Source organism: Abramis brama, assembly GCF_963993115.1.
Source record: "Abramis brama genome assembly, chromosome: 23".
Lineage (NCBI taxonomy): Eukaryota > Metazoa > Chordata > Actinopteri > Cypriniformes > Leuciscidae > Abramis > Abramis brama.
The window spans coordinates 6,817,502-6,837,801 of NC_139985.1; the positions used below are offsets into that span (position 1 = coordinate 6,817,502).

General features: G+C 38.0%; 1 protein-coding gene across 1 annotated transcript in view; it reads left to right on the forward strand.

The window, feature by feature from the left end:
• The window catches only part of dnah1 (dynein, axonemal, heavy chain 1), a gene marked incomplete at its 5' end in the record, with an annotated part of 36,235 nt that extends 15,957 nt beyond the window's left edge, over positions 1 to 20,278 (forward strand). The window contains 40 exons of the mRNA XM_084101292.1: positions 1,383 to 1,502; positions 1,587 to 1,745; positions 1,925 to 2,026; positions 2,151 to 2,291; positions 2,382 to 2,542; positions 2,660 to 2,817; positions 3,424 to 3,597; positions 4,047 to 4,225; positions 4,316 to 4,543; positions 4,796 to 4,992; positions 5,701 to 5,836; positions 6,465 to 6,673; positions 6,905 to 7,076; positions 7,148 to 7,339; positions 7,445 to 7,555; positions 7,656 to 7,841; positions 7,932 to 8,123; positions 8,702 to 8,869; positions 9,136 to 9,327; positions 9,552 to 9,683; positions 9,950 to 10,075; positions 11,081 to 11,200; positions 11,660 to 11,809; positions 11,986 to 12,146; positions 12,252 to 12,477; positions 12,592 to 12,787; positions 13,254 to 13,405; positions 13,808 to 14,004; positions 14,116 to 14,260; positions 14,547 to 14,705; positions 15,569 to 15,700; positions 15,826 to 15,996; positions 16,508 to 16,687; positions 16,934 to 17,110; positions 17,283 to 17,453; positions 17,779 to 17,909; positions 18,385 to 18,529; positions 18,723 to 18,929; positions 19,184 to 19,418; positions 19,571 to 20,278. Of these exons, the coding sequence (XP_083957418.1) occupies positions 1,383 to 1,502; positions 1,587 to 1,745; positions 1,925 to 2,026; positions 2,151 to 2,291; positions 2,382 to 2,542; positions 2,660 to 2,817; positions 3,424 to 3,597; positions 4,047 to 4,225; positions 4,316 to 4,543; positions 4,796 to 4,992; positions 5,701 to 5,836; positions 6,465 to 6,673; positions 6,905 to 7,076; positions 7,148 to 7,339; positions 7,445 to 7,555; positions 7,656 to 7,841; positions 7,932 to 8,123; positions 8,702 to 8,869; positions 9,136 to 9,327; positions 9,552 to 9,683; positions 9,950 to 10,075; positions 11,081 to 11,200; positions 11,660 to 11,809; positions 11,986 to 12,146; positions 12,252 to 12,477; positions 12,592 to 12,787; positions 13,254 to 13,405; positions 13,808 to 14,004; positions 14,116 to 14,260; positions 14,547 to 14,705; positions 15,569 to 15,700; positions 15,826 to 15,996; positions 16,508 to 16,687; positions 16,934 to 17,110; positions 17,283 to 17,453; positions 17,779 to 17,909; positions 18,385 to 18,529; positions 18,723 to 18,929; positions 19,184 to 19,418; positions 19,571 to 19,692 (6,612 nt within the window). The 3' untranslated portion in view covers positions 19,693 to 20,278. The remainder of the gene's footprint in view (positions 1 to 1,382; positions 1,503 to 1,586; positions 1,746 to 1,924; positions 2,027 to 2,150; positions 2,292 to 2,381; positions 2,543 to 2,659; positions 2,818 to 3,423; positions 3,598 to 4,046; positions 4,226 to 4,315; positions 4,544 to 4,795; positions 4,993 to 5,700; positions 5,837 to 6,464; positions 6,674 to 6,904; positions 7,077 to 7,147; positions 7,340 to 7,444; positions 7,556 to 7,655; positions 7,842 to 7,931; positions 8,124 to 8,701; positions 8,870 to 9,135; positions 9,328 to 9,551; positions 9,684 to 9,949; positions 10,076 to 11,080; positions 11,201 to 11,659; positions 11,810 to 11,985; positions 12,147 to 12,251; positions 12,478 to 12,591; positions 12,788 to 13,253; positions 13,406 to 13,807; positions 14,005 to 14,115; positions 14,261 to 14,546; positions 14,706 to 15,568; positions 15,701 to 15,825; positions 15,997 to 16,507; positions 16,688 to 16,933; positions 17,111 to 17,282; positions 17,454 to 17,778; positions 17,910 to 18,384; positions 18,530 to 18,722; positions 18,930 to 19,183; positions 19,419 to 19,570) is intronic.
• Positions 20,279 to 20,300: the final 22 nt, after the last annotated feature.

Here is a 20,300-nt window from a genome sequence, read left to right on the forward strand (position 1 = left end):
GAATGTTTTAAATTGAATTAAAAGAAAACAGAACATTAAACAGTATTTACTTTCTTAACCCCTCTTAGTACCTCTTAGAACTTGTCTTTTTCCAAGTTCTTCATTAGAGTTATTGGAAAGAATGATGAACTTTACATTTGAACTTTAACATTAGTAGTCAGGTAAATAAATATTTAAATTATATTAATCATTTTTCATGAATAACTCTCTGCCTATGAAATTACCTTTCTGCTCAAAATAATATTGACCAAAAAAAATCATAGTCTAATAGCTTTCTACCCCAACATGTAGAATCAAATAAATCAAGTCCCTTTCTGTATTATGAATGGCTTATTTTGTTAGTCAGGTTGGTGTAGGGCTTCGGTCCAGTAAGAGACTGTGGGCCCTATCTTGCACCCAGCACAATTGACTTTGTACACCGACGCATGTATCATTCCTATTTTGCACCCGACGCACAGCGGACTTTTCCCTCAACAGACGCACGTCGGTAAATTAGGGAATGAACTTGCGCTCCCGGGGGGCGGTTCAGCGAAAAGAGGAGGCGTGTTCCGGCGCAAACGTTCCCTGGTGCTATTTTGCAGTTTCAGAAAACAATTCCAACAGACCAGGAAAAACCTTGTCTAAAGTCAGTGGCGCGTTATTCAGATGCTATTTTAAGGGCACATGCTTGGCCATAATGTAGCGTGTGCACAACGCGCACACACTTTGCTTCTCTCATCTACACAGACGCAGGCAGCAGTTCCCATTTTTGCAAACCATACATAATTACAAGGAAAAATATTACCACACAAGGGAAATCATTGTGGTGTCCATGAAGATGTGAAAAAATAGGCATAAATCTAGCTTACACATTTACCCAAATTATTATACGCCTGTTTAACCGAAGCTAATTTGGGTGGGTTTCTCCATCCCCATACAATGTCACTTCTCTGTCTTTTACGGCCCTGACGAGAACGTCGGTCTCCTCAGCTGTGAACCGCTCCTGGCGTGTACCTGGCAAATCCGCCGTTATAATAGTAATCCGCCATGGAACAAGCATTCCTGCTTTTAAAGGGAATGTGAGATGACGCTCTGATTGGTTTATTTCACGTTACGCCCAAACCACACATATGAGTAATGTAGCTACTTCAGACCAATACATTTTAGATTTGCATCAGGCGGACGGGCGCAAGAGTCATTTATCCCGCCAGAATAATAGCAACAGCGCCTGAGATCCGCCCACAAAGTTACTTGCGTTTCACGTTTGATACTTGCATTTCAGATCATTAAAATAGGGCCCTGTGTCTGTTTATCAAATATCTTTTTATATGAAGTCAATATAATGTAAGGCATGTAGTTAACTGTCTATCAGGATTTTGAGGTGTTGTAATGTGTATCTTCAGGACTCTATCAAATTTGTCAGAGAATCAGTGAAGGAGGTGATCACATCCATGGACAGCAATCTCACCTGCTCTCTGCTCAAACTACTGGATTGTTTCTTTGAGCCCTTCATCCCACGAGAGGTCAGAGAACTTTTTAGTATTATAGTGGTTAGACTTGTTCATTTATTTATGGTTAAACTGATTTTTTTGTGCGTGTGTGGTCAGGGTAAGAAGCCTCTTTCCCAGGAGAAACTGTCTCGGCTGCAGGAGCTGATTGAGCCTTGGTTTATCTTTGCACTCGTATGGAGTGTTGGAGCTACAGGAGATGCTGACAGCTGCCAACGCTTCAGTGCCTGGCTCAGGGGCAAGATGACTGTAGAAAAGGTCAATAGTAGTATAAATGTATCATGAAGCTCAGTGCTACCAGCAATGATTTACATGCTGTAGATAATTAAACAGAAGTGCCAGAGAGTGTTCAAATCATAATTTTTTTATTGCTCTTATGTAAGTTTATTTATTCAGAGCAAAAAGCATTTTGCAAACCTCATTTGTTTGATTTTCAGGTCCAATTGTGTTTCCCTGAGGAGGGACTAGTGTACGATTACCATTTAGATGATGCAGGAATAAGTCGTTTTGAAGATGAGGAGGAGGGTAAAGAGAGGAAGGTGAGAGAATGTTTTTTGGAACATTTAAATTAATTTTGCAAACTTTTTTCTTTTTTTTCTTTAGGTTAATAAATCATTTTTAAATGAATTAACATGCATTCATCTGATTATTCAAATGCTTCAGATACAGTGGGTCAGTTGGATGAAATATGCCCAGAAAGTGGTCATCACTCCAGAAACTAGATACTCAGACATCATTGTGCCCACTGTCAACACTGTTCGCATGTCCTTCCTGATAGACATGCTGCTTTCTAATAAGAAGCCTGTAGGTAGTTCTGAGTCTCATTTTAACATACAGTCAACTTAATGCCACACATATGTGCTGCTAAGCTTGTTTCCTTCTCTGATTTGTCAGGTCTTGTGCATTGGGCCCACTGGCACAGGAAAGACCCTCACCATATCAGACAAGCTCCTCAAGAACATGCCTGCTGAATATATAACTCACTTCCTTATGTTCTCTGCTCGCACCTCCTGCAACCAAACTCAAGACTATATTGACAGCAAACTCGACAGGAGGTTCTTCTTCTATCTCTTCCTCTCATCAGTCTGTTATTGAATTGAACTACTAATTTGTTGTACATACAGTTAATCGTTTTGATCATTAAATTTAGAATTTATATATCTTACTTGCAGGCGTAAGGGTGTGTTTGGGCCTCCTCTGGGAAAATATTTCATCTTCTTCATTGATGATTTGAACATGCCCATGCTGGAAACATATGGAGCCCAGCCTCCCATTGAACTGCTGCGCCAGTGGATGGATCACGGAGGCTGGTATGACAGGAAACAGATAGGTGTGTTTACTAAGAATGCAAATCTTCTATGCATTGCACGTTTACATACATTACTATTTGAAAGTTTGGAGTCAGTAAAGAAATTTATATTTTTTATTCAGCATGGATACATTAAATTAATTAAAAGTGAAAGTAAAGAAATGTATAATGTTACGAAGGATTTCTATTTAAAATAAATGTTCTTTTAAACTTTCTTCTAATCCTGAAAAACAGTAGCATGGTTTCCACAAAAATATTAGGCAGCACAAATGTTTTCAACATTGATAATAAGAAAAAAAAGAAGAAAAAAAGTTTTCAAGCACTGAATCATATTGGTGATTTCTGAATGATCATGTGACACTAAAGACTGGAGTAATGATGCTGAAAATTCAGCTTTGCCATTACAGGAATAAATTACATTTTAAAATATATAAAAAAACAAAACAGTTGTTTTAAATTATAATAATATTTCACAGTACTGCATTATTATTACAAATAAAAATACAGCCTTGATGAGCATAAGAGTCTTCTTTCAATAACATTAAAAAGTCTAGTAGTATACAAACATATGCACACATAACTCTATACAAACTCTGTTAAGTCTGATTTGTCTTCTGCGTTTACCAGGCACATTTAAAAACATTGTTGACATAAACTTTGCATGTGCCATGGGTCCCCCCGGCGGGGGCAGGAACCCCATCACTCAACGCTTCACACGCCACTTCAATTTCCTGTCATTCACTGAGATGGAGGACACCAGCAAGAGGAAGATCTTCTCCACCATCCTGGGGAACTGGATGGGTGAGTGACAGTCATCATGCGGGCATCTAGATATGTATGCGTTTAAATGTGGGTTTCAACAGGAAACACCTGTCAGAAGCTTTGGTAGCATTTTAAATGGATCTAAATGGATTGTTTTTTTTTTAACTGATGGAAATATGAGTAAAAAGGACCCAGGCAGTAAGCTTGATAAAGGGATAGAGACAAAAAGATAGACAGAGAAAAGGAAGAGAAAGAAATGTCACCACTAAATGTCAAAATTCTTACTGATATTTACAAATATTTACATTTATGCAGATGCTCTTATCCAAAGCAACTTACAAAAGAGGAACAAAAATCCGTTCAATATAAAAATATAATTTACTAATGTATTGTTTAATGTCAATTTTGAGCTTATATTGATGTGTATATGTCACACTTGCAAAAATTTATTTTTTCACATGAGCTCATTTTGTGTCTATGATTTCTAGAGAAAATTCCAGAAATGAAACCATTCAGTGAGTCACTAGTGGATGCTACCATCAGGGTATACTCCACTATTACCTCTGCTCTCCTACCTACACCTGCTAAATCTCACTATACGTTCAACCTGAGGGACCTCTCGAAAGTCTTCCAGGGCATCCTGATGGCAGACGCTGGTAAAATAGAGGTACCATCATTGATAAACCTCAGTTTTTCAGATATTTCATGTTTTATATATTTAGATCTTCATAAAATTGTGTAATCTTTGTTTACACAGAATAAAATACAGCTATTGCAGCTTTGGTATCATGAGAGCTGCAGGGTGTTCCAGGATCGACTGGTCAGTGATGAGGACAGGAAGTGGTTCGACCAGCTCCTCCAAACTCACATACAGGAGTTTGGGTGCAAGATCGAAGAGGTGGTCCCATATCAGCCAGTCTTATATGGAGACTTCATGCTCCCCGGGTCTGTTAAAGTCTACCAGCTTATTGAAGATAAAGAAAAGGTAAATGGGGCGTATATTGCCTTGCATTTATTCAGTTACATATTAATGGTTCTTGCTACAGTAATTAATGATGCCAGAAAAATGTATCAGACTTCAAACTTTTGCACATTTTCTCCTGAAAATAATTTTTTTGACCTATTTATTATTTTGCCATTTTGTTTACTTTGATATTTTGGCAAGCATTTCACAAAAAATAATATATTTAAAAACCACATGGCCCTTTGAAGTTTTGTTTCTTATCCCCTAATACAGCTGGTTCATGTGATGGAGGAGTACATGGATGATTATAACCAGACCAGCACCTCTAAGATGAAGCTGGTGCTGTTCATGGACGCCATACAGCATGTGTGTCGTATCAGCCGTATCCTGCGCCAGCCTATGGGGAACGCTTTGCTGTTAGGGGTTGGTGGCAGCGGACGCCAGTCCCTTACCAGGCTTGCCACACATATGTGAGAGCTGAACCGTTTATTGTGCTGAACCCTAAAAATATAATTAGCATTACTAATGAGAGTCAGTTGAATGAGACTTTATTTGATCAAAACCAGAAGTCATACTGGCCCACTGATTTGAAACTGTTTAAACGTTAACAATATTTTTTTGCCTGTAATCTTTTTGCTTTGCCACCCATGTAGAACTGAAAGGAATTATGTCATGTCATGCCTGGAACACATATGCGAGCAACATTCAATATCAATAAACTGTGACATATATAATAAAAATGCATGATTTTACAATAGACTCAATATTTATACACAAAGAAACCATGTTATTGCTCGAATGTGTTTAAAGTGGCAAAACATTTAAGTAGTCACTATATTCTTCACCGCCAGCTCAGATCTTAAACTTAAGTTAATATTTTTGATCGCTGACTTAGATCATACTTTTGATCATTGACATTGTGGGTGGTATAAAGACATTGAAAATGTCTTTATACCACCCACAAATAAATGAATACAGTGAGACTATTATATCCCACCATCAGTGACAAGAGAAACTCACACTTCATTAAAGGTCCATAGAAACATATTGAACATTCATTAATTTCTATGTCCATTTGGAAATGGGCCATAAGTGATCCACCAAATTAGAGAACTCATCTATGGCTTCATTGTTTACCTACATAGATTTTCTCACTGTGACTGTCCTTATATTGTCAGGGCTGAGTATGAGTGCTTCCAGATTGAACTCTCCAAGAACTATGGCCTCCTGGAGTGGAGAGAGGACATCAAGAGCATCATGCTAAAGGCTGGCCTGCAGAATGTGCAAATCACCTTCCTGTTTGTAGATACACAGGTGAGATCACAGATTATAAACATTTTCACATTATATTCAAGATTATACTGTTCAAACTGGTTGAGGAGAGATCCCCTGATATAATTGTAAAGCGCTTTGGCTGTACGGTAGTACAAAGCCCTATATTAATGCCTCATTCATTCATTCATTCATTCAAAAGTTTGGTGTAAGTAAGATTTCATTATTGTTTTTTTAAAGAAGACTCTTGTACTCAATAAAGCTGTATTACAGCATATAAATCAGCATATTATAATAATTTCTGAGGGATCATGTGACACTGAAGACTAGAGTAATGACTTATGAATATTATATATGTTTTACAGGGCTTCCTTAAGATTAGTTGACCAGACAACCTACTAACATATGTGAAAATATGTAATTTTGCACATCACTAATAGTAGTACATTAGTAAAACAAGCATCAAGGAATGTATTGATACTCAGCATTAGATGAAACCATGTAAGGAAGTTCTCTGATTGTAGGCTAATGGACTTTCCAGTCTATCAATAAATGTTTCTAAAATATTTTTCTGCATGTAAATCACCTTGTCACCATTGGCAAACACAAATAACAACATGCTGTCAACTCTTTAACATAAATTTTTTGTGTCTTCCCTTCTGGTTTTCAGATTAAGAGCGAATCTTTCCTGGAGGACGTGAATAACATCCTGAACTCAGGCGACGTGCCCAATCTTTACACTTCGGAGGAGCAGGAGCGCATCCTGATTACCATGAAACCTGTGGTTCTGGACATGGGACAGCAGCCCACCAAATCTAACCTCATGGCTGCCTACATCAACAGAGTCCGCAGCAACATCCACACTGTTCTCTGCATGAGGTTTATCTTCATATCAATACCTCTATTGATATTTCAGTGCTACAAATACACTGTACAAAACTGTTGCATGCAAAATTCAGCACAAGATTATTGTAGATTTAGTGTATCTGGTGTGCATTTTTTGACTGTTGTTAGAAAGATTTCCCATACTATTTCAGCACTGAGATAGCTTGAAACACATACAGTTGGAAACTGTGGCTCAGGACCTCTGTTCTTTGCCTCCATCTACAGTCCAGTAGGGGAAGTGTTCCGGGCTCGCCTTAGGCAGTTCCCCTCACTGGTCAACTGCTGCACCATTGACTGGTTCAGTGCTTGGCCACAGGAGGCACTACAGTCTGTAGCAACATCTTTCCTAAATGAGCTTCCAGAACTGGAGGCCAGCCCTACGACCCTCCAAAGCCTGGTAAGGAAAAGTGTGTGATATGTGTGTGTAAATGTATACAGGGTGTAACAGAGTGCTGTCTCTCTGTACAGGCACTTATGTGTGTTGAGATCCATCAAATGGTGTCCAGGAAGTGTGAGCAGTACCTGGCTGAACTTTCCCGCTACAACTACGTCACTCCTAAGAGTTACCTGGAGCTCCTCAGCATATTCTCATCTCTGATTGGCCAGAAGAAGCAGGAGCTGCACAGTGCTCGTCAGCGAATGAAAACTGGCCTGGACAAAGTGATTTGGGAACATTAATTATTTTCTGCACTGTACATTCTACTGTATATAATATACAAAAGTGTTTATGATTGTGTGTGTGTGTGTGTGTGTGTGTGTGTGTAGTTGTTGAGTACAGCAGAGGATGTGGCTAAGATGCAGGAAGAGTTGGAGATGATGAGGCCTCAGCTGGAGGAGGCAGCCAAGGACACTGTGGTCACTATGGAGAAAATAAAAGTGAATAAAATTATCGAAAATAAAAAATTTATGAATGCAAACATGGTGGAATAAAACTCAATCTTGAATTTTGTCACCTGGGGAATGTGTTTGAGTGTAGGAAGACACTGTGGTAGCTGAGGAGACCCGTGTAGCGGTGCAGGCTGAGGAGGCTAAAGCCACTGAAAAGGCTTGTGTGGCTCAGGCTATTGCTGATGATGCTCAGAAAGATCTGAATGAAGCACTTCCTGCTATGGACGCCGCCCTCGCTAGCCTGAAGTCCCTGAAAAAGAATGATGTCGTTGAGGTGCAAACGTCATATGTTCTGTTAACATTTAGCCAATGATTAGATCATGCCATCTCACAAGGAGAGGAATGTGTATTTGTTGATATACAGGTGAGGGCTATGCAGAGACCTCCTCAAGGAGTTAAGCTGGTTATAGAAGCTGTCTGCATCCTGAAGGGTATCAAACCTAAGAAAGTTGCTGGAGAGAAGCTCGGAGAGAAGGTTGATGACTACTGGGATGCAGGAAAGGGCCTTCTGCAAGATCCAGGAAAGTTTCTGGATAGTCTGTTTAAGTATGACAAGGTAGGGTGGAGATTTTGTTTGCGAGTTCTATAAGCGTGTCCATTTTGTTTACTATTTGCTATGTCGCTATTAAGAGATGTTGATTTTTTGTTGTTGTTTTTGGTGGTGTTTTGAAGTACATACAATAACGTTCAAAAGTTGGGGTCAGAGACATTTTTAAGAAAAAAAATTATTCAGCAAGGATGCATCAAATTGATCAAAAATGACAGTAAAGGCATTTATAGTGTTACAAAAGATTTCTATTTCAAATAAATGCTGTTCTTTTGAACTTTCTAAAAGAAATGAATGAATTCCACAGACATATTAAGCAGCACATTTTTCTGCATTAATAATAAAAAGAAAATTTTAATAATATAACATTTTTAATTTTAATAATATTTCACAATATTATTGTTTAACTGTTTTTTTTTTTAAATTAAAAATCTCTCCGGCCCCAAACATTTGAATGGTAGTGTATTTGCATTTTTTTTTTTTTTTACCACAAAGTTAAAAGATTTATGGCATTATAATAATTAATTACAACATTTTAGCCCAAAGTGTATAATATCCATTACCAAGCTCTTGTCTTCTTCCCACAGGACAACATCCCAGACGCTGTGATCAAGCAAGTGCAGCCTTACATTGACAACCCAGAGTTCCAGACTGACTCAATCGCCAAGGTGTCCAAAGCCTGCACTTCTATCTGTCAGTGGGTGCGAGCGATGCATTTGTACCATTTTGTGGCCAGAGCTGTAGAGCCCAAACGGGTAGGAGCTTGATTCCTTTCTGCTAAATCCATTATTTAGCTTAGACCTCCTGTGTATTTGTGTATTTGATTTTATATGCCTGTGTCTGTTCAGGACAATCTGTCTTTTTTGTATGTAAAAATATTTGTAGGGTCTTTCTGCCTAAAGCTGTTCATTTTCAATCTAATTCTTACAAACATGTTGATGTGAACTGACCAAAACTAAGGCTTATTTTAATAATTATATTAATGTTTTAATATTTAATCTTTCTTTGTGTGTGTGAACAGCAAGCCTTGCAGGAAGCTCAGGAGGATCTGGCTATAACACAGCGCATTCTGGATGATGCTAAGGAGAAACTAACAGCTGTAGAGGAGGGCATTGCCACCCTGCAGGCTAAGTATCATGAATGCCTGAGCAAGAGAGATGAGCTAGACGCCAAATGCCAGCTGTGTGAGAACAGATTGATCCGTGCAGATAAGGTGAGTGGAGAAAAACGATCTCGCCTGTCTAATTTTCCATTCAACTGAATGTAATATTGGCCTGTCAAACTTATCTCTTTATCATACCAGTCTGATTTGCAACAATACATGTTATCTGTTATCTGTTATTATGTTGAATATGTTTTGTCGATGTTCATTATACATTGAATTATTTATACTGAGCACATGGAGGTTCAGACACAAGACGTTGTTGTGTGTGGCAGCTGATTGGTGGTCTGGCTGATGAGAAGGTGCGCTGGAGAGAGACAGTACAGCAACTGGAGTATATGGTGAATAATGTGGCAGGAGATGTGCTGCTTGCTGCAGGATACGTAGCTTACCTCGGACCCTTCACTGTGAGTGTGGGAGGGAAAATGCATGCTGGGTAGAATGATGTTTGAATGTCTTTCGTTAATTATGAGGGTTTTTGATTACAAAACATGTCCAGGTCAAATTTCACCCCAAAAATCAAACGAAATAAATAGGAAATTCTATTTTCTCTTCTGTACTGTATATTCTAGAGAGTCTTCTCATTACCATAATGCAGAAAAAACTCATCTTCGACATCTTATTGTGAGATTCAGCCATAGAGAGTGGATGTAAATATGTATGATTTTTGCAGGGAGAGTATCGTTCAGCCATGGCTGAGGAGTGGCTTAGAGGTTTTAAAGAGCTGACGGTTCCTCACACAGAACAGCCCAACCTGATCAGCACACTAGGAGACAAAGTCAAGATCCGCTCCTGGCAGGTTAGAGACCAACACATATGTACAACAACTTTGTACTTATTGTACAACATTGTACATGTACTTAAGTGATGTGCATGGACATAAAAGATTATGTTTATTAAAGGTCCCGTATTATGCCCCTTTTCACAAGATGTAAAATAAGTCTCTGATGTCCCCAGAGTGTGTATGTGAAGTTTCAGCTCAAAATACCCAACAGATCATTTTTTACAGCATGTTTAAATTGTCATTTTTTGGGGCTCAGAAAAACGCGCTGTTTTAGTGTGTGCCCTTTAAATGCCAATAAGCTGCTGCTGGACGACCCAGGGGGCGGAGCTTCATGAGCTCGCGCTCAGTCTGTCAGGACAATTTCATCTCACGGAATGATGATAATATCAGAAACTCTCAGTAACGGTGTTCATTTCGAGTCGGACAATAATGCCTACAGAGTCAGAGTGCTGTATAGAGATGGAACAGGTATAGTTTAGTAGTTTAATTACGGTTATTATAACGTATTTGTCATCTGCTTGCATGTATCTATTATTTATTAATAGCCTACAAGTCTGCTGTTTCGGATCAGGTCCGAATGATGATCAAACATATACTGATGAGTTTAATAAAGTTTATTGTACATCACACAAAAGATGAAGCGTCAGTTTTACTTCAAAAAATCACTGTAAGAGCTGAGTAAACACAGTAAGTTATAAGAAGTGCGCAAGTACATAAACGAATTTCGGTAGAGTTGAGGGAGCATTCCTGTGGGCGGAGGTTAGTCAAAAAACGGTTCTAGTGACGTCATTAAAGAAGGAAGTAGAGGGATGTAGTCCAAACGGGCCGTTCGATGTAGGCGACTTCTGTTAAATAAAATATCTCACTTGGCATTGAACTTTGAGCTTTATAATTTTACAGATATTATTTATACTCTAACAGCAACATTACACACTAACTAAAGTTTGAAACATGGGATCGCGAAGAACGGGACCTTTAAGTTTTATTTATTTATATATATGTGTGTGTAATTTTGTGTAGATTGCAGGCCTGCCCAAGGATAGTCTCTCTGTGGAGAATGGAGTAATTGCACAGTACTCTCAGCGCTGGCCTCTGTTCATCGATCCGCAAGGACAGGCCAACAAGTGGATTAAGAACATGGTAAGAATTATACAGAATTACACTAGAATATTTTTTACCTTACATAACAAAACTAACTAGTTGAATTGTGCACTGGCATTCAAGGGTTTTGGGTCAGTAAAAACAGTAATATTGTGAAATATAATTACAATTTAAAATAGGTGTTCTCTTTTTTTAAATGCAACTTATTCCTCTGTTGGCAAAGCTGAATTGTCAGCAGCTATTACTCCAGTCTTCAGTGTCAGGAAACTTTTAGTATTTTTTGATGAATAGAAAGTTCAAAAGAATCTCTTTTTTTATTTATAGAAATCTCATTATAAATGTCTTTACTCTCACTTTTGGTCAGTTTAATGCATTCTTGCTGAGTACAAGTATTAATTTCTTACAAAAAAAACTTTTAAATCGTATTGTATGTCATTTACCACAATTTAACTTTTTTCTGCCTTTTCTCATGGTCTTTGTTTTGTTTTGTTTCCGCAGGAACGTGATAACAGATTGGATGTGATGAAGTTGAGTGACCGGGACTTCCTGCGTAGTTTAGAAAATGCTATCCGCTTTGGGAAGCCTTGCTTGCTGGAGAATGTTGGGGAGGATCTAGACCCTGCACTGGACCCTGTGCTCCTACGACAGGTTCACATCACTGTTTTGTGTGAATAAATCATAAAATAAAGCTCAAAAGCTGCTATAGCTAGGCTAGCATCTATTTTTAAAGTGTTCAATGGTCAATATTTAAAACAACCTATTGTTTTAGTATTTCTTAGCTGCCTTCAGTGTAAAACTGATGTTCTTGTGTGTATGCTCCTCAGACATATACCCATGAAGGCAACATAGTTCTAAAGCTCGGAGATGCTGTCATTAACTATCATGACGACTTCAAGATGTACATTACCACTAAGCTGCCCAACCCACATTACTCACCCGAGATCTCTACTAAAGTCACTCTCATTAACTTCACCCTCTCACCCAGGTGCTGCTCTTACATTTCTTCAGACATAAACATAATGAAGGCTTCTAGGTTGTGAGGTAGATCCTGAATTTCACATGTGCTGGGTTTCCATGTGTGTTAATGCAGTGGGCTAGAGGATCAGCTACTAGGGTGTCTTGTAGCTGAAGAGAGACCCGATCTGGAAGGGGCAAAGAACCAACTCATTGTGAGTAACGCACAAATGAAACAGGAATTAAAGGAGATAGAAGATCAGATCCTGTTCCGACTGAGCTCTTCAGAGGGAAACCCTGTCGATGATGAGGAACTGATAAGAGTGCTTGCGGCCTCCAAAGTCAAAGCCGAAGAAATTCAGGTATGTCTGAAAGAAATGCTTGTGTCTTCCTTGCTTGAAAGGCTAAATGTGCCTTCTGTTTAATTTAGCATCTACTGTAAAAGTATCTAATACCAAACAAGCAATGTTTTGTAGGCTAAAGTGACTGCAGCGGAGGCGACTGAGAGGGACATTGACGCCACACGTCTGGAATATGTTCCAGTTGCTGTCCGAGCCCAGATACTCTTCTTCTGCGTGTCAGATCTGTCAAATGTGGACCCCATGTACCAATACTCTCTGGAGTGGTTCCTGGGTATTTTCTTGGCTGGCATTGCCAACTCAGAGCGAGCAGGTAGAGAACATGCCCTCGTATTTTTAACACTATGCACTGAAGAAACTGCCAAATTTTCTTACAGTTTTTTTAAGCCAGTGGTTCTTGACCTTTTTGACTTCAGGGCCCCTCATTGTCCATAACAGTATTCAAAGACTCCATAACTTTTCCAGTTGTTCGTAATTTACTGGATAAGGATCAAGTATAAAGATTTTTAAAATATATATTTTTTTATTTTGAATTTCTATCCGATAAAATATTTTAGAGCTTGGCATGACTTCATGACTTCAAAAAAAGTTTGTTTTTCTCCATGTGCGTTTTATTAATTTACATGACATTTCCAGGTCTAGTAATCACACTTTTAAAATTAGTTTATCTGATACATCCAGGTTTTCCATGACTCTGAGAACCCTGTTTTTTCTTGATTTAATAGAAGATATCACTTCTTTTATATATTAACTAACTGTCTTGGTTTCTCTCCCCACAGAGACAGTGAAGGAGCGTATTTTCAACATTAATGAGTTCTTCACCTTCAGCTTGTACAGTAACGTCTGTCGCAGTCTTTTTGAGAAACACAAGCTGATGTTTGCCTTCCTCCTGTGTGCCAGAATCCTGATGAATGACAGCAAGATTGATATGGTTAGCGAGATAAAAAAAAAAACAGGATTAAAAGTCTCTCTCTCTTCCTCTATCTTTCGTCTCTATCTCAACCTTTTTACTTTCCATCTGGCAAATATTTACGGAAAATGTTTATCAGAGATTATCAGAGACCACACAAGGACATTTACAAAAAGTTAATTAAGTGGATTCTGTCTCCATTTTCTTTTGATCTTTATCACTCAAGCTGCTGTTAATAATGCTAATGTTTATTCCACTATAAATCCAGGAGCCTTGAACAGACAAATGAACAGTCAACATTGTGTTGTCATATCATTGCCAATGTTTTGTAATGATGAAGAAATAATAACATGGTAAAGAGAGATCTTGGGGACTTATATCTGTATGTGACTCATTTATATATAAATGTCCTTGTGTGTACAGGCTGAGTGGCGATACATGTTATCTGGGGGCCGGCCCCAGCTGGAGGCTCCTAATCCTGCTCCAAACTGGCTGTCCATGAGAGCCTGGCAAGACATATTGGCACTGAGCGCCCTGCCAACTTTCAGAAACCTGCCAGAGAGTTTCTCCAAACATGAATCAGCCTTCAAGAATATATTTGACAGCAGCCAGCCACACAGGTAGCCACAAACGCACATGCAAGCCCTATTAAAGGCTATAAATGGTATCATTATTGTGCGTGACAGGTTTAGATTCTCAGTTTATACGCATATGTGTTTGTATGTGAACAGGGAGACTCTTCCAGGTGAGTGGGACAGCGACTTAGACTCGTTTCAGAAGCTGCTGGTTCTTCGCTGTCTGAGAGCTGACCGGCTTACTCACGGCCTGCAGGACTTTGTGGCTTCACAGCTGGGTCAGAGTTTCATTGAACCCCAGGTACCCAAACATATACTCAATTTACACCACATTCATGTAATCATATAATAACATTAGTAATCTAATAGCATTTTGATATTGATGGAACGAAACAACACACTGCTTATGTAAGAACTTCACATTAGAATGTTAAATAAACAGAGGCTAAAGACACAATTTTAATTCACCCTTTAGCAGGTATTTGCATATTTTTGAGTCATACTAATAATGTGTTTCACTATGGCTCATTGTTTTTGGTCATGATTTGTAATTTCTCTCATTTCACCATGTTTCTCTTGCCTCTCAGACATCAGACCTGTCTGCGGTGTTTAAAGAGTCGTCTCCCTCCACCGCTCTCATTTTTGTGCTTTCTCCTGGTACCGACCCCGCTGCTGACCTCTATAAGTTTGCAGAGGTCATGAAGTTTTCGAAGAAGATGAACGCCATCTCCCTTGGGCAAGGCCAGGTCAGAACATACATTAGAACGTCCAAAATAAATAAATATATGCACAAACTGCTATCATAATTGTAGCTTCTGACTAGTTGTCTCTAATATGTCCTACATGCCATTTCAGTCAGTTCAAAGTGTCCACCTTCATACCTTTGAGACCTTGAGCCTGACGAACACTAATAAAAAAGACTTCCCATCCCAGTGCTAATTATGTTCCTATTTAAAGTTTCTGAAAGGCTGCAATGTTCTGTGCCACCTACTAAGAACTGTGACATACCTGACCTACTGGCTCACACCAACTGGCTAACATATATATTCACCATTACACTAATATCTTAACAATGTAAACATTAGGTTCATGTCTTTAGAGCAAAAACAGTACTTGCCTAAATCACATGCATATACCCTTTTAAGGGCTTTTATATTTATTTTCATGTTTATTATATATTTTATTATATCAGCTAAACATGGACTAAAGGCCCGTTCACAACAAGGACGATAACTATAAAGATAACTATAAAGATATAGTTCTAAAAATCGTTGTCAGTATTAAAGAATAGCATAGTTCACACCACAGCTATAACGATAACGGCACAGAGAAACTATATCGTTGGAACCACTTTCAGAGCGATTTTATCCAGCTGATGAACGATAAAAACATTGACAGCCAATCAGAATCCATCCTGCTGTAACAAGCGCAAGCCTTTTAAAGTGACAGATAAGCACACGCTTAGAATAAACAGAACGATATCGTCCACTGGTGTGGATGCTTATATAGTTATCTTTTTAGTTATCATTCTTGGTGTGAATGGGCCTTAAGGCTGTGTATATTTGAGTATAATGACTATATTAGGCTGAAAGTATTTGTTGTATGTCAGGGCCCCAGTGCTGAGACCTTGATGCACCATGCCATGGAGAAAGGAAAATGGGTCTTCTTTCAGAACTGCCACCTTGCTCCCAGCTGGATGCCATCTCTAGAGAGACTCATTGAGAACATCGATTCTGACAAAGTTTGACACACCTGACTAGCTATTTCAGTTTTTATAGACTGTTTTTTACATTTTTTTAAGTTTTTTAAATCTATGAACTTTATTTATCGCATATTCAAAAGTAAGAGTTTTGGTTTATACCATAGGTCCATCGGGACTTCCGCCTTTGGCTCACTAGTCTGCCCAGCAACAAGTTCCCAGTGTCCATTCTGCAGAATGGCTCCAAGATGACCATAGAACCACCACGAGGCATTAAAGCCAATCTTCTGAAGACCTACGCCAGCCTCACTGATGATTTCATCACTTCATGCACTAAGGTTCATGTTGAAAATATGTTTTCAGAAATACCCAACTTGAGAAAAATACAGCATCATATTTAAATGTGATTATAGTAAATGTATTATAGCAAATATACCATTCAAAAGTTTGGGATCGGGAAGATTTTTAAAATGTTTTTGAAAGAAGTCTCTTATGCTCACACACAAAGACTATTTATTTGATCAAAATAAACAGTAAATGGAGTAATATTGTGAAATATTATTAAAAAGAATTCCGAATTCTTTGATGAATAGAACATTTTAACAACAATTTAAAATAAATCTTTTGTAACATTATAAAAATCTTTTACAGTCACTTTTGATTAATGCATGCTTGCTGAATAAAATAAATAGTTTCTTAAAAAAAAAGAAATCATACTTACCCAAAACTTTTGTGTGGTAGTTTACAAAAGTATACATATGTGTAAATATATAATATAATATATTTATTATTATTTATATTTTTATTAAATATATTTCTTGTTTACTGTGTCTTTCTTGATTTTGACAGACAGCCGAGTTAAAGGCTCTCCTCCTGTCTCTGTGCCTTTTCCATGGAAATGCCATTGAGCGCAGGAAATTCGGCCCACTAGGATTTAACATTCCATACGAGTTTACGGATGGGGACCTGAACATCTGCATTAGCCAGCTGAAAATGTTCCTGGATGAGTATCAGGACATCCCATACAAGGCAAAACCAGACGTTCTCTTGCAACCCACCCACACACACATATGCATGCCTCTCTGCAGAGTATTTTCCTTCCTTTGCGTGCTTCCATAGCTGATTAGGCATATATTAGGTAACTAAAACATGCCATTTTAATAAGTTACAGAACATCTGAACATCTGTATTAGGTTATATTTGTATTATTTATAAAGGAAGACACAAATCTTTCTGATCTGGTTTTCATTTTTCTCTTTCTCCCTCTCTGTTTAGGTTCTAAAGTATACAGCGGGGGAAATAAACTATGGGGGTCGTGTGACGGACAACTGGGATCGCCGCTGCATCCTAAACATCCTGGAGGATTTCTACTGCCCTGCTGTCCTGGGCCCTGAACACCTTTACTCTCCTTCTGGAGAATACAGACAAATCAGCACTGAGAATAATATCAAGGTCCAGAACTCATATCTCTAATGTAATCCCAACCTCAAGTATTAGGAAAAAACAATAAAGCTGATCTCAGATAAGTGTAAAAGGAACTTCTCACTCCACAGGCTCACAATTCAGCACAGTCTTGTGTTCTGTTGTGTTTAAAGCTATGCAGTACATCTAATTTTTTGTGCAGGGTTATTTGACATACTTTCGTGGTCTACCAATAAATGACTCACCAGAGATCTTTGGCCTCCATGACAACGCCAACATCAGCTTTGCACAAAATGAGACATTTGCACTGCTGGGAACTTTAGTGAAGCTCCAGCCCAGAGTAGCAGCTAGTGGAGGCAAGTCTAGAGATGAGGTATGTGTCTATATGCATTTATGTAAATTTTATATACCAATTTTCTTTTCCAAAAATATGTACACCACCGTTCAAATGTTTGGGGTCATTAAAATTGTTTTGAAAAAAGTGATGTTCCTCCTAAGCATTTTAAAAAGTAACGCTTTTTCTTTTTGATAGTATCCATGTGTTTTCAAATGCATAGCAGTGTGCCGATTAACATAGCGACTGCACTGTTAACACTGAAATTGTGGATTTTTCTTACAGCCTGTTATGTAAAATGATAATGTAAAATGCGTATGCTTTTTAGATTTAATGCACGCTCTTTTCTCATCTACACATTAAGATCATAGAGGAAATAGTGGAGGGGATTGTGGAGAAGATTCCTAATCTCATTAACGTGCAGGAGGTCATGAAGAAATACCCAGTGATGTATGAAGAATCTATGAACACTGTCCTAGTTCAGGAGGTTATAAGGTAAGTTTTTAAAATGTGCATTATTAATGTATAAATGACATACAAAGACCTTTAAATATACACTACCATACAAAAGTTTGGGTTCAGTGTGATTTATTTTTTAAAGAAGTTAATACTTTTATTCAATCTTGAAAAAATGTATCACAGTTTCCACAGAAATATTAAGCAGCAACTGTTTTCAACATTGGTAATAATAAGAAATGTTTCTTGACCAGTAAATCAGCATATTTTAATTATTTCTGAAGGATCATGTGACACTGAAGACTGCAGTAATGATTTTCAACACAGGAATAAATTACAATTTAAAATATATTCAAATAGAAAAAAGCTATTTTAAATTGTAATTATATTGCTTTTTTCCTGTATCCTTAATCGATCCATTTTTAATCGTTTGTGTGCGTTTAGAAAACAAGTAGATTACAATCCACTTAGTCGCTAAGCACACTAAAAATGCACCTCTCTATCACTTTCACAGATATAATAAGTTGTTATCAGTGATTTCCCAGAGTCTCTGTGATCAAGTGAAGGCTTTGAAGGGTTTGGTGGTTATGTCTTCTGAACTGGAGCTGATGTCTAACAGTCTGTTCATCAACGCTGTTCCAGAAATATGGAAGGCCAAGGCAAGAATCTCCCGAATGTTAACCATGCAAGACATAATCAGAATTTGGGGAATGACTATATAAAACTATGCAAATGCTCTTGTGCATGTAACTGAAATCAGAGTTTGCTCTATGATTATTTAGGCTTAGAGTTTAGACTTTTTTTAAATGGGACACAGCTACCATAAAATTCTTCTTTTTATATTTTTTCCAGGCATATCCGTCTCTTAAGCCTTTGGCCTCCTGGGTGTCAGATCTGGTCCAGCGTATCAGCTTTTTGCAGAACTGGATCTCAGATGGCATTCCTGCTGTATTCTGGATCAGTGGGTTCTTCTTCCCCCAGGCCTTCCTCACAGGAACCCTGCAGAACTTTGCGCGTGGCTCTCTGGTCTCCATTGACACCATTGCATTTGACTTTAAGGTGCATAATCTGCTTTCAACAGCAAGGCTTTCTAGGTGTAATTCAATTTGAAGCCTCAACTATGTTTCCATATTAAGCTCTCAAAGCAAGCTTGATATTTGATAGACCATTAAGAGAAGTACAATATACCTGAGAAGGTCAAACATTGGAATAGAACGTTCTCTTGCATATCTAAACAGCATGGGGATTATTTTTTTTACAAGAACCAAAAGTCTTAATCATTCTTTTTGTTTTATTACCTTACCCTCTTTTAGGTTATGAAGGAAGCAGTAGCAGAGCTGACTGAGAGGCCCGACATGGGCTGCTTCATCCACGGTCTGTTTCTGGAAGGGGCACGCTGGGATGCAGAGACAGGCCAGCTTGCTGAATCCCATCCCAAAGAGCTCTACACAGAGATGGCTGTTATCTGGATGGTACCCGTTCCCAACCGCAAACCCCCTCTATCTGGAATCTACGTGTGTCCTATCTACAAAACTCTTACTCGTGCTGGTGAGCAATTTGAATAGCATTTCTTTGTGAAACTTGCCACAATCTTTTGTTAATGTTTTATCACTCTACATGCTGTGGAGTCATTGTGATTTATATGAGAATTTGGTTTATGTTTTACCACAGTTCTGAAAAGTTTTGTTTTTCCTCCTCAGGAACTCTCTCTACCACCGGGCACTCAACCAACTACGTGATATCAGTTGAGCTGCCCACAGATCGTACCCAGGGGCACTGGATCAAACAGGGTGTGGCGTTGATCTGTGCACTTGACTACTAGACTCTCACTCACACACGTTTTCATTTATACACACACAACAGCTTGAACAAACATGGGAAAAATGCAGAAAAAATGCACAATCATTTTCTGCACTGATATCAAGATATCTCTGGAAATTAACATTTTAAATCAGTTATACATACAGTATACATGTATAACGTACTGTATATTAGTTATTAGTTAGTATATTTATATACTATCATAGTATTTATTAATATTTTAAATTAGCTTTTATTTTTATATTTTCAGTTTTTGTTTTAATTTTAGTTTGTTTCAGTAATTTTGTTATGTGTTTTTTTAATTTTCATTAGTTTTTCTGTTTCAGTTAGTTGCCAGGGCAATTTTCTGTATTTTTTCTCTAATATTTATAATTTGTTTTATTTAAGCTTTATTTGAATAAATGAAAAATAGTTTCAATAGTTTAACCATAACAACACTAAACATTAGACAGTGACATAAATTAACACTGTTACGGTGTATATTTTGAATGAGGTGTTTGTATGAATTAAAATTGTGATTATTGCAGGCGTATTCTAGGTGTCTCAATCTGATTTGGAAGAAATTGTAACATTTTCTCTGGTCGTCTCGATCAAAAATAAATCTGCGCG